Raw genomic sequence first — 13,962 nt, forward strand, 5'->3', positions numbered from 1 at the left:
TCTTGATGGATGATGAGTCATCCTCTGTAAAGTTTTTAATGATGTAGAATAAACTGCAAATTAAATAGCATAATCAAAACCAGGCATTGAAAATAATGGGGCAGGCAATCAATGATGCTAAATACCGCAGTGTTAAGTGGGTGGTAACATGCATTGTGTGGACAGATTGGAGAGTGACGGTCACAGAAAGACACTGCTTAGTGACTTGGGATGACTGATGTCTAAGCCTTCATATGTCTGTGACATATGTCTAAACCTTTTGGCTCCACCATCACATCCATCTGGTAAAGGAAAGAAACCCCTGCTCCAAGCCGCCAATTCAGCTTCTGTTAGAGATCTCAGTCAACATCAGTCCTATGGACTTGCTCTCAACAGGTGCCAACCACCTGGGATGCATCACTCCAGTGATGGTTGAACAGCTGAGTTTCTCAGTTTTTGTGTTGCTTTTGCTTTTGCTCTCTAAATAACTTTCTTATAGGCTTCACATCAAAAAGCACTGTGTTTCCCTACCACAAAAGTCAGTAGGAAGTATTTGGAGGCAGGAGAAAAAAGAATCAATACACTTTTTTAAACATTGACTGCCATGGCTAGGGGAAACTTCAGATGCCATGTTAGAGATTTCTGTTGAACTTTTGGTCACATCCCTTATGATTTTTGTTATTCCAGGAAGAGTCAGTCTCCAGTGCCTCCTGCTGAGATGATGTTAAGAGACTGTACTAATAATGCATGCCATCTTTCCTTTGGGGAGTTCCAAATTCTTTTTGTGCATTTAGCCAGAGTCAAGAGTAGAGAGTTAAGTTCTTTTCAAGTACAGCTGCCAAAGGTGAAAGCCATCTTGATGAGTGATAAGAGAACCCTTTAGGAGACAAACGTGGGAACAGTGATGGCTGCCCATCACCTGCTGGGTGCTTTTTGTGGGCATGCTCCTGGGCTGGCCCTCTGGGGGAGCACCAAGAAAGGAGCATGAGAGAAGGAAATACCTGTCCTCTGAGGTATCAGAGGGGGCTTCTGGGCTCCAAGTCTTCCTCAGGCTTCTCACCTCTTTCCCCATGCCTCTTTCTACTCCCTCAGTTGTCCTCGCCAAGACAAGCTGTGCAGATATTCTTCTTTTCTCTCTTGACTGATTATGTGACACTGGAATGCCAGGACATTTGGGCCCTAATTTGCTGGAATCCAGGGGAGAAGGGGGAGGCAATAACCCCTTAGACTGTCCTCAGTAGCCTGGACAGTGACTGACTGGCTCCCTCATCATTCCCTTCAGAGAAGGAGAGGGCAGTTTGGAAACAGACATAGGTTGAGGGCCAGACTCAAGGTTGCCATATAAATGAATAGCAAAACCTCTCCTGGAATATAAGACTTTCAATTCCCAGTTTCACAGACCTTATGTTTTTTTTTTCTTAAATCAATGTGGTTATGTCATTTGTGGGAATTATCTAAGTTCCTCTTACTCATTTATTTTCAGTTCCTTTTGCCAGGCCCAGAGGCTAATGTTCCCTGTGTCACTTATTTCAAATCTGACTTTCATTCCTACTTTGCTACAGTGTTTCTCTGTAGAGATACCCTTGTCATTTTAAGGGGACATTTCCTCACCGTATAAGTGAACTTCCTGATCTTTAAAAGGTTTTAGCACCCCCGACCCCAGGCACTAAATGCCTGTAGTAATCCCCCTCATGAATATAATACAAAGAAACTCCCCTGCTTGATTCCAGACACTTCTGGGGTTGGGAGTAAGGGGTGTCCTGGTTGAGAACCACTGCTAGAGGCTTGGACAGGCCTTTGCTCTACCTCCTACTCCAGTATGACCAACACATCTTCTCCCTGCCCACATCCCTCCTTGTCTTTAAAGTTCTGCTCAAGGGCACCTGGGTGGCTCAGTCAGTTAAGCATCTGACTCTTGATTTTGGCTCAGCCGTGATCTCACAGTTCATGGGATCGAGCCCCACTTCAGACTTCCATGCTGACAGAGCGAGCCTACTTGGATTCTCTATCTCCCTCTCTCTCTGTCCCTCCCCTGCTTGCTCTCTCTTGCTCTCTCTCTCTCTCTCCCTCTTTCTCTTTCTCTCTCTCTCTCTCAAAATAAATAAACTAAAAAAAAAATAAAGTTCTGGAGCACCTGGGTGGTTCAGTCGGTTGAGCGTCCGACTTCGTCTCAGGTCATGATCTCACAGTTTGTGAGTTCAAGCCCCGCATCAGGCTCTGTGCTGACAACTCAGAGCCTGGAGCCTGCTTTGTATTCATTCTCTCTCTCTCTCTCTCTCTCTCTCTCTCTCTCTCTCTCTCTGCCCCTCCCCCACTAGTGCTCTGTCAAAAATAAACAAATGTAAAACAATTTTTTTTAATAAATAAATAAAGTTCTGCTTAAATTTCAGTGAAAAGGATTCCCTGATTGAGTCATTCATTTAACATCTACTCAGCAGATATTTACTGAGCACTTGCTAACAGTTCCAGGCACTGTTTGAGGAGCTGCTGATCCACCAGCCATTAGCTGTCCCTCAAATGGGCACCTTCCTGATGCTGTCCTACCTTAACCTTTTCATTTGCATTTTATTTCCTAAGTGTCCTCAAGTCATCCCTGGACCCCCGAGTGACTTCCTACCTAGGGATTGAGCTTCCCTAAGATGATGACTACTTATTCTGCTTTTGTTTTTGTCCCTCCGGGAGGCCAGTATAATAGTTTCTACACAGTAGGAATTCAGTAAGTGTTAGACTGACTGATCCAGGGACATGCAGCTACTACCGAGGGTGTAGTTCATTTCTGTAATAGGGATGATGATACTAATGTGTCAGATTTTTTTTCTAATCTGAAGATTCTATTTAGTCTGTTGTCTAAATGGAAAGAGGAATAACATGGGAAACGTTTTGGTGTCCCTGGTAATTAATAAACTTGACATATGTAGCATACATGGTGAAAATGAACTGTATGCACTCTTTATTTTCTAGTACACCCTGAGTGAGCCTTGGTCTAAGAGGCCATGCTTTGATCCCCTCCCAATTATAACTTCTGAGACAGAGAACAGAGTATGACCTTGGCCTTCTGAAGCCTCAGAGTGCTAAGTGATAGAAAGCCAATGTACAAAAATTTAGAATAGCCAGACGAAAAGAAAGTGATTACAAGCATGAGAGAATCTGATGGAGAAATGGCAGCCTTTTTCTCTTAGTTTTTGTTATGGAAAGTTTCAAAAACATACAAAGATGTACAGAATAATATACTAATCCCCCAGTGTGCTCATCACCTAGCTTCCACAGTTACCAACCCAAGGCCATCATGTCTCATTTATAAATGCCCATCCATTCTCCCTTCCTTCCAACTGTACTGTTTTAAAACAAATCCCAACAATATATAATTGTATCCATATTTCAAAATGGATCTCTAAAAGACACTTTTAAAAATCACCACAATATCATTACTATGCCTAAAACAAATCAGTAATCTCCTAATACTCTGACTCTTCCAACCAGTGTTCCAATTTCCAATTGTACTGACTTTTTCAGTAAATCTAAAAACTGAGTAAAAAATTATACTTTCGGGGCACCTGGGTGGCACAGTTGGTTAAGTGTTCCAAACTCAGCTCAGGTGTTGATCTCACAGCTCGTGGGTTTGAGCCCCACGTTGGGCTCTCTGCTGTCAGTGCAGAGCCCGCCTTGGATCCTGTCCTCCTTTCTGTCTGCACCTCTCCCACTCATGTGCGTGAGTGTGCTCTCTCTCTCTCTCTCTCTCTCTCTCTCTCTCTCTCAAAAATAAATTAAAAAATTATTTTAACTACACTTTCATTGAGGAAGAAGCTACAGGAAACAAAACAGATTTTTTTCTTAGAGGAAAGTAGAGTAAAGCAATGGTAAAGGTGATTTCAGAGTGTAAAAATGAAATAGGTCTGAGTCTCTCCGGGTCTCTAGAGACTAGTCTAACCTCACCTAGAACTCCATGCCTCCCCGTTCTCGCCCCCTGGTGGCAGGTGTGCGCTGTGGGCTTCAGTTAACTCTGAGGAGCGTCCATTTCATAACATGATGGGTCTCTACTATGTTGCTAGTAGTTTAATAGTTGGCCACATGGCAAAAACGTGTGTGACACAGGTTTTTTAAAAGTGTTGATTGAGTACATAATTTAAAGTCAGAATATTAAATAAACATCTCTGCCCTTCCTTCCAGCAGGCAGCCCAGAGAACTGCTCTCCACGCTCTGTCTGACAGGTACATTTTGTCATTTTTATGAACTATAAATTGCTTTATGAAACATTGAGCCCTATTTATTGTGGCATATAATTCATAATCGGATTTTGTCCCTAAAGTGTCTGTGAACTGGGATGTTAAACATTTTGCATGCTTGGATTTGTCATGCATGTGTGGAGTTTATTACTGCAAAAATCGCCTTGTTGTATTTCATAGAAAGTATGAAGAATCCCTTGTTGTGCAATGAAACAGGAGACAAGAAACTTAGAGGGAAAGACCTGAATGATGCAGTAAATTCAGAACTTTGGAATTGGTTGCGATCTAAGCTCATTTTTCAGCAATAAGTACTTCATTCGTTTTGAGATGTTTTCTTCAGACTTTTTCCATATCATTTCACAAGAGCTGTCTGTCTTTTGATGAAATCCTCTCATGAAATACTTCGTGCACATAACCCAGTTCATGGTCCTGAGAGCCTGACTTTTCCCTCCACACTTTGGCTTGTGTTTTTGGACTTGTGTTATTGCATGAGATATATAAACCTAATCAGTAAACACACTTAAGCTGTATTTCACATCGTGCTCTGCCAGAAAGGCTTTATAAAGATAGCTGAACAGGGATATATAAAGTTACTTTCAGGGATGGACCATGCCCTTTTTGTTTTGATTGGTTTTTAAGCTTTCATTTACTGAGGTTGCGGTGTGTGTATGTGTGTCTCTTCAAGAACTGTCAGGAGGCGAAGATGAAGCCCCAGTTTCTCTCCACAAGTCAGGCTCTTACGGTGTTAGAGCCAGCTGAAGGAGATGTTACCCTGGCTGGCTGGTGGGCACCTTAGCATTAGCTAGGTAACTGTCACCACCTTCCCCTTCCTTCTCAGTTCTTTTTTTCTTTCTTTCTTTTTCTTTTTCTTTTTTTTTTCTTTGTGTGTGTGTGTGGAATGAATAATAATTGACTGTGTCAACTAGCTCAGTTCACTGCTTCTCCAAGGTAAAACCTGTCACTGAGGCAAATTATCTGTGCACATGGGTGAAAAGCATTTCCTCTATGGTGGCAGGCTGAGCGTGAGTATTTTTATTTCATTTGAAAAGCCTTCCCCATGACAACCACACAAGCCTGTGTGCTGTAAGAGTGGCTGCCACAGGATCGTCTACAATTGCTCCTGGGATTTTCACAAAAGCTGATAAACTGTACTGCTTCGGAGTCTATTGGTACGAGACTCTGGATCAAAACATTTAAAATCTGACACATTAATTCCTTTCCTCTACATACTTCTTTTTTTCCCCTTTGACTTATTAAGTAAGAGCTTCCTTCAACAAAATGCACTGATAAGCAAGCAAAAGCCCTCAGATTACAAGATAATGTTATTGCCATGGTTAGATTTTTTTGGAGGGGTACTGACAATGTTATAAAATTAGATTATGGTGATGGTTTCACAACCCTGTAACTATACTGAAAACCATCAAACTGCGTTTTTTTAAATGCATGAACATTATGGTATATAAACTGTATTTCAATAAAGCTACATATATAGGCACAAAACATCACTATGAACTTTGGTAGAATGAATCAAAACCTATTTTAGGAAAATAATTGAATTCCTTTGAAGACATGGCTGCAAATACAAAGATAAGTCATCAGAAACTAGAATTGATACATTCTAAGACTGCTTCCCAAAAGATACGTGACTCTGTCTTGGATAGAAAATGTACATGGATTTTAATGATAACAACACTATTCCCCCTTGACTTTCTTCTGATATTCTAAAACCCCTCATCAAACCCAATAGTTAGTCAACCGGTAAGTTAGCATCTTAGCCTCTGTTGATTCTGTAACCGGTAAGATCAGAATACTGTGAGGAAAAGAAAAAAAAAAAAAAAAAGCTCATTCCCTGGAAACAGAGAAACAGGTTCCCATTATAATTTCTCTTCTTTTGAATTTTCCATCTTTAAATATAATAAAGCATTACCCCCTTAAATCTAACATTTTTTTCTGTTCAAAATTGGGGGAATTCGGCTCATTTTAAAGTAATGAGTTGACTTTGCCATTCTAACAATGCAGTCGTGTAAAGCTACCTTCTCTGTGCTTTCTCTATTCTATGTTTTCCACTAATTTGGGGCCACACGAGTAATAGATGTGAAAGGTATGTGTAATCATTTAGAGATACAATTTTAAATCCTTTTTAAAATAAGAACTTAAAATACCTACTGAGTTAATTGGATTTATATTTTCTATTTTCTTAAATTAGGGAATGTTAACTTACCAGGTAATATGTCATTTTCTAGCACATTACTTATTCTGTTGAATAAACCAGTATTTTCTAGAAAATAATGAATATGATTCTGGGACATACTCCTGCGTGTCTTGCCTAATATTCTGTCTGTCAGAGGATCCACCTCAGGGTAGGAATAGAATTGAGTAAAGATTCCCCCCAAATCATGACCTTCCCAAGGTGGAGATCTAACCCCAATATCCCTGACTACTTAGAGCCTGGTATTAATCTATTTACAAAAACTCATCTGTTTTACTAAACAATTTTTTTCCAGCCTGTTGTCACTTCTTGATATAAAATTCCATAGCGATGGGGTACCTGGGTGGCTCAGTTAAGCATCTGACTCTTTTTTTTTTAATGTTTTGTTTTATTTTTTGAGAGACAGAGCATGAGCATAGGAGGGGCAGAGAGAGAGAGAGAGAGAGAGAGAGAGAGAGAGACAGACAGACAGAATCAGAAGCAGGCTCCAGGCTCTGAGGTATCAGCACAGAGCCCAACGCAGGGCTTGAACCCAGGAACGCAAGATCATGACCTGATCCAAAGTTGGACACTGAACTGACTGAGTCACCCAGGTGCCCCAAGCATCCAACTCTTGATTTTGGTTCAGGTCATGATCTCAGGATGATAATATCAAGCCCCATGTTAGGCCCTGCACTAATAGCACAGAAGCTGCTTGGGATTCTCTGTCCCTCTGTCTCTGCCCCTCCCCTGTTCTCTCTCTCTCAAAATAAATAAATAAACTTTAAAAAATGAATAAATAAAACTCCATAACGATGAACAAGCACTTTCATTTTTGTCCTAGAAAATGACAACACTTGTGAGACCCCACAAGGTGCTTCCTGTGTTCTGTAATTCTGCAGTTGGATAAAAAAGCCCATGTTGGCTTGGGCTGTGCCACCACAGACTTCTTGTCTCATGTCCCGATAGTTAGTTCATATGTGGCCCCTTTCTCTTCCATTTAGCCTTACAACCACCTTGAGTACCTGGTGAACACAAGACGTCTGATCCAGGAGTAGAGCCATTTTGTTTCAAGATATACACTTGATGATGACCTAGGGGTTTACTTGACGTGGGGTCATTGGGGGATGTGAGTGTATAATGAAGGAAGCCAACGGCTGTTCTCTGCTTCCCCAGGAGAAAACCTGCATCCAGGCCTTTTGAGACCTGACCTGATGAGACTAGTTATAAGGGAAAGGGTTGGCATTTCCCTTTCCTTTCTAATGGCAAGCAGAAACTTTGTCCCTGTGGGGTGTCTGAGATGACAGTATCCAGATGTCTTCTGAAGGCCAATCTTGTCTATCTTTTCATTTCTCCAGTTTCCTGGTTTAAATAGGCATTCTAGCAGAAATCCAATATTTGACACTTAAGACTGTGCTTTCAAGTTCAGTGAGTCCTAAGTAATCAGTACACAACCTCAATAAATTAAAACTATAGTATTTCCATTCTCTAAATTTAAAAATCTTCTGCGGTCACCTCCAAAGAGGTGGCCTTGTTTGGTCTTGCTTGAACAACGGGTTTAATTTATAGTTCATCCCAAATAGCCAGAGCATCAAGACTGGTTCACACTGGCAAGGCAAATTTGGGCCTCAGCCCAGCTAACTTGTGGCACCCTGCAGTGAGAGGAAGGGTTGTGTGAGGGTAGAATGGCACATCTTTTTGTTCTTTCCTACTGCTGACTGTGGAACTTTTCATCCGTTTTATGCCTTTGAAAGTCATCTGGCCTACCAGAGGCTTACCGATTCCCCAAATAGTGAAAAAACCAAGAGACCAAGGCAGGAAGAGGTGGCAAAATCCTCAACAAGGTGAAACAAGCCACTTACAAGAAAACTTCAATCTATAAAGGGACACTCTCCTTCTTACTTATTCACTCCTTATGATGTGCCTCCCAAGTGTTTTTTTTCTCCTTATGGATTATTGTACTGGATAGGGTAGAGAGAGGCAGAGGAGAATCAGGATAAATGGGCACGAGGCTCATTTATAAAGGTGTGTCTTTGGTGTTGACTCGCCGCACTGTGAAAGCTGCCACATCGCCAGTAATGTGGAAAATATGCAAAGTGCTGTTCAGAGAAGGAAGGGTATGTGTGCCGCATATGAAGTGCCTTGGAATATGATTAACTTCCCTTCATAAGTAGTAAATAGTAGATAACTGTGATCAAAAACGGGATTCGTGTGATTTATCAAGCTGAGCAACTGTGCATTTGCAGAGAAGCTGGAGGTCAATCTTGAAATCTAGGGCAAGAGGAGCACTAGGAAATTGCCAGGGCTAAGAAGTTAATCATACCCTTGGACTGCTTCCATCTGTCTCAGAGCGACAGGGCTGCTGCAGAACGAGCAGGGATGCTTTATAGCAGCAGATCAGGAATTAATATTTTCTGTGAAACCTCAAGCATCATTTGCAGTAACTTGGGTTTTATAAAAATGGAGCATAATTTCATATGAATAAATCACATTCAGCTGGAAATAAGAGAAGCTGGGAAAAAAAAACTGTGCTTGACTAAAAGAAAAAAAAAAAGGAATGAGCAGCAAGAAAGCCAACATGAAAACAGTTGTTGAAGCGATGGCACTTGGAGGGCACAAGTGGCCGTGTGGTTAAATTGTGCATATAATCATCTTCTGAAATGTCAGCGTGCGACTCCAGAAATGGCTACATTTTTATAGCCGTGGAGATGCATCACCAGACTGTAACCTGTCTGCCCATCTGGCAATATCTCAGGTCCAAGATCCATTTATATTGAAATCCAAACAACTGCCATTGATTGATTCACTTACGCCACAAGCATTTATTGAGCGCATCCCGCATGTTCAGCCAGGCGCAGAGCTGGGGCAGGCAGGGGTGCAGTGGTGAGGAGAAACGGCCATGCCCCTATGCTCAGGGCTTTACCATCCAGGGGGTTGCTGGCTATGCAAAAAGAAAGGCCTCATACAGCTCATTCACATGAATCACACCCCTAAAATCTCTACTTCCCATTAGGGAGAATGTAATGGAATTAAGTAAATGAGAATTAGACCAAAATGAAGGGGTTTTACTTCCACGTGGGGCTGGTGTTCATCCAAAGACAGGACTGGAAATGGCCCCAACGCAAGGTGAGGAGCACCAGGTGGGCATCAGACTGTGGGGGGGGGGGGGGGGGGGCGCGGCGTGCATTCAGCTTCATCTTCCTGACACCTTGCCAAGTGGACCAACTTCAGCCAAGCAAAGGGAGCATGTTGGGGATGGCCACCAGCACAGAAGCACAACTTTCTGGGTAACATTTTACATAATGTCCGTGATGTCCTGAGAGGAGAGTCAAGTTGCCATGCACTACTAACAGTTGGTCTCTTCTGAAAGGGTCCAAAAAGAGGGCGATGCAGAACTTTTTAAGAAAGCTTTAAATTTCCAACTTTAAAGATGCTAATGTGGCATGCTAGACAGTATCTATCAGCCCTGCCCTTGAGACCCACAGCAGTCTCTCCAATGCAAAAGACTCCTTAGTTATAATGAAGTCTCTTTGGTGTACCGTGTAAATTAAAAACTTTTTAAAAGAGCTTTAGAGTTTAGAAGCACTATCACATTGTCTCATTTTGTGGCTCTCACAACAACCCCGTGAGATAGGAAGGACCCATTTTACAGGTAAGAAAACTGAGCCTGAGATAGGTGATGGGACTCATCCAGGGTCACAAGGTAGCAAGTAGCAGAGCTGGGACTAAACTCCAGGTCCTATGACTCCCAGTGAGTGTGATTTTCTCGTCCTCCATCACACAGCAACAAAGCAAGCTTGGAAGGGGTCAGAGACTGGTGGCTTGTGCCATGTTTTACATTCTAACAACTAGTTTACTCAGTCTGTACTAACACTTTGTTTCTGCTAATAGTTATAATAATCCTAACATTTCTGGCTTGATTATCTTTTTATCCCTAGCACCTAGCATAATTCCTAGCAATTAGGAAACACAGTAAGTCACTTGATAAATGAAAGAAAACAATGAGCAAATAAATGAATAAGCTAGGACCAATGTTTTGTGGTTAAATGATGGCAACTTTGGGCTGAAAATAGAAAATACTTTTCTAAATGGGTAAGGGGCATTAAGGAATCTACTCCTGAAATCATTGATTCACTATATGCTAACTAATTTGGATGTCAATTTTAAAAAAGAAAAAGAAAAGAAAAAAGAAAACAGAAAATACTTTTCTGAAACTTGCTGTGTGCCACTGCAGCAGACCATCCAGGAGATAGAGGTTGGTGGTCAGGGGCTCACCACTAAGGGCTTAGAGCAGATGTCTGTGCCTATAAGATGCTATAGAATTGAGAAACACTATTAACTGCCACACAGGTAAAGAAGGGGAAAAAATGGAATCGTTTTTTAAAAATCAGTCCAAAAGTAGCCAAGAAACTGATGAATGGATAAAGATGTGAGACTTATATATAATGAAATATTATTCAGCCATAAAAAGAAAAGAATGAAATCTTGTCATTTGCTACAACATGGATGGAGCCAGAGAGTATTATACTAAGTGAAATACATCAATCAGAGAAGGACAAAAACCATATGATTTCACTCATATGTGGAGTTTAAGAAACAAAATAAGCAAAGGGAAAAAGAGAGAGGGAAACAAAGCAAGAAACAGACTCTTAATTATAGAGAACAAATTGATGGTTACCAGAAGGGGGAGGGGTGGAGGGATGGGTGAAACAGGTGATGGGGATTAAGGAGGGCACTTGTGATGAGCACAGGGTGATGTATGGACTTGTTGAATCACTGTATTGCACACCTGAAACTAATATTACACTGTTCACTAACTGAAATTAAAATTAACACTTGAAAAACACTTCAAAAGATTAAAATCATCCAGTGCAATTAGAGTGGAATTAAATTAGGACTCAGTAACCAATGGAGAACTCTATGATGCCATGGAGAGGTTTCCTGCATGGAGAGGGGGTTAGGCCAGATGACCTCTGGCCCTTCCCTGTCTCCCCTCCTCGCTCCTCATTTCTGTGATTCATACTGCTGCCACAACTTACAATGCTCTCTCATATTCTCTCCACCAATGATGCAGGCTCCTTTTTTTCCTGCATTGTTTTGTAGGATATTTACACTACTGAGCCCCTATAATGGGTAAGGCATTGTGCTGGTCTATATGGAAGATACCGAAATTTATTACCTGTGCATCCCACTCTCCGGGAGTTTACAATGTGATAGAAGAAACTTAGGCATATGTGTAACTACTATGTATATTAAATGTCAGCATGTGCATACGTGACCATAGGTCTTATTAGCACAGCAGTCATGTGGAGGTGCTGCACTCAGCATTTCATACGCATCACTTCATTTACTCCTCACAACAAGCCTCTCAGCTAGGAAGGAAGGATTCAACATAAGGGTCCTAAAGAGATGATATTTTCAATGAAGTTTTATTTCATTTCATTTCCCAAATACTCTCCATAAAATCCTAGTGAATCTGGGTGACCAGAGACACATAACTTACCCAAAGTCTTATGGACATAAAGCCCCAGAGTGGTCTGTCTGACTCTGGTGGATGATGCTCTTAGCTGCTTCAGTAATCACCCTCGCCCCCCATCAATTTATAAAGAAATAACTTTACTGGAGGGGTGCAGTTAAAGCACTGAAGTACTCTCAGAGCACAGAGGAGGGGAGCAGGGAGGAGGGATTTGAAGTATATGTAAAGGATGGTAGCTTCAGATGACCCAGGAGCGGAAAGGGAAGGACCGGCCTTCTCTGTAGAAAGAATGGCTTTGGTCTGAGCAACCAAGCCTGTGGGGGTGAACAGGGAGCTGCAGGCCCTTCATTCTGCTGGGGTGTAGGCTTCTAAAGGGAAAGGCTTGTGAAAGCCAACTGTAGACAGCCACTGATGCAGAGGGGTGAGGCTCGCCTTTTGCTACACAGTGCTTCCTTCAAATGTGAGCTCAAGCTTCATCTTCTATGGAAACCCTGAATAACCCCCTTACCTGGCTCTCACACACCTATTCCATCAGCACCTCATATAATTGTGGACACAGTCCTGCTTCTGTCCTCTGCTCACCTTATGTATTTATGTCTGGTCTCAATAACTGACTGGAGAACAGGATCCCCATCTTAAATACTAGGTAGTACTTTATACAAAATGACTGCTCAGTGAGACTTACTCAGTGCCTTTCAAACAATAAAGACCAGGAATTCAAATTATGCCTCTTATCTCTGCTCTCATGATAAAAAGGGAAAAAATACCAAACCTCTGGCCCAGCTCTCCCTAACCTCCCCTCATCATGAAGCAAGGATGGGATTTTGAATCCTTGAACTTGGACTAGAATTTTCTTTGGGCTAAGTGTTTACCCATCTGCGTCTGAACTTTCTCAGTTGCATAAACAAGATGATAGTAATGCCCTCCTTGTTAGGTTTATGTCCAGATTAAATGAGGTGATAAATAGAAAAAATATCTATTATTCTATTCATATGGTAGTAATTACTGCATCACTGAGAAGAGTCATTCATCAAGATACCATGAGATATTCTCTGATTTAAGTCCTACCAAGATACTTAAAAACCAGGGGAGGAAAATATTACATTATGGACTTAATATATGAAACCCTGAATAGCTAATAGTGTGGGTCATGTTCTTACATTGACATTGTAGGAAAATAGGTACCAAGAAATCCCAAGAACTATGCCGGACTGTGGCTTATACCATCCCTATTTTATAATCTATCCTAACCTAGCCTGTTCTCCCCTAAAAGCCAACTTGTGGGTCCATCGGTCCTAGATGAGGCTCACACATGCCTTCAAAGAGGCTCCAGCCAAGTCTCTTCCACATCATCTTCCTACTTGATTCCTGTAGAAAAGGCTATCTGGGCCATTTCCTGACACCTTTTTCGGCATATCTCCAAAGAATTGGTCTCATGTAATATTTCAAAGTAAGTAATCTTTATTTCAAAAGCAAACAGTGATTCTTAGATACCATGGGGATGGATCCCTGATAAGCTCTGTTCAGGGGAACCGTGTGAAGGGAGAAAAAAATGCCAAGTCCCTGAGCCAGCACTCTCCTCTCTAACAGGACCCAACGGTACCCATACGTATTCACAAAAGTGGGCCCCCTTGGCCTTACTGCTTCTTCTGGGGAGGCCATGTAAGTGTCCCCTACTGCCCTTTGGTGGCTGTTAGCTCAATTGACTGCGTTAACAATGTGAGCAAATGCAGGCTGTCAGGTCTAAAATTCAGCTTTTAAAAAGCCCCCCTAGTACTAATTTCCACAATAAGACTGAATGGCTCCAGAGAAGCCATTGAGTTCTATCAGGTAAATAACACACATTTTAAAAGGTCCCAAACTTGTATTTTACACAATAGAACAGAGCAGCCTGGAAGAAACTGTTATAGTCTTTTGAGTAAATAAACAATGAATTGTATGAAGCCACTAATTGCCCTTTCAAATGGTCTAGTGGGTTTTGGGACACCTGAGGGTTAGTATGGACCCGCTGCTGGATGTCTGGGCAAAGAAGATGCCACAGGAGGGGCCTCTGGGCCAAAGTGTGTTTTAACCCGTTTTATCACTGCCCATAATTG

General features: G+C 41.7%; 1 protein-coding gene across 8 annotated transcripts in view; it reads left to right on the plus strand.

Moving 5' to 3' along the window:
* AFF3 (ALF transcription elongation factor 3) overlaps nt 1–13,962 on the plus strand; it is a 572,861-nt gene that overhangs the window by 472,058 nt on the left and 86,841 nt on the right. For 6 of the 8 annotated variants that reach the window (XM_047854476.1, XM_047854481.1, XM_047854474.1 and 3 more), the window contains one exon: nt 4,147–4,187. In XM_047854476.1, coding sequence (XP_047710432.1) covers nt 4,147–4,187 — 41 coding nt within the window. The remainder of the gene's footprint in view (nt 1–4,146; nt 4,188–13,962) is intronic. The other 2 variants (XM_047854475.1, XM_047854480.1) reach the window with 1 other exon arrangement.

This window comes from Prionailurus viverrinus, chromosome A3 (genome assembly GCF_022837055.1).
Source record: "Prionailurus viverrinus isolate Anna chromosome A3, UM_Priviv_1.0, whole genome shotgun sequence".
In the NCBI taxonomy this organism is placed as follows: domain Eukaryota; kingdom Metazoa; phylum Chordata; class Mammalia; order Carnivora; family Felidae; genus Prionailurus; species Prionailurus viverrinus.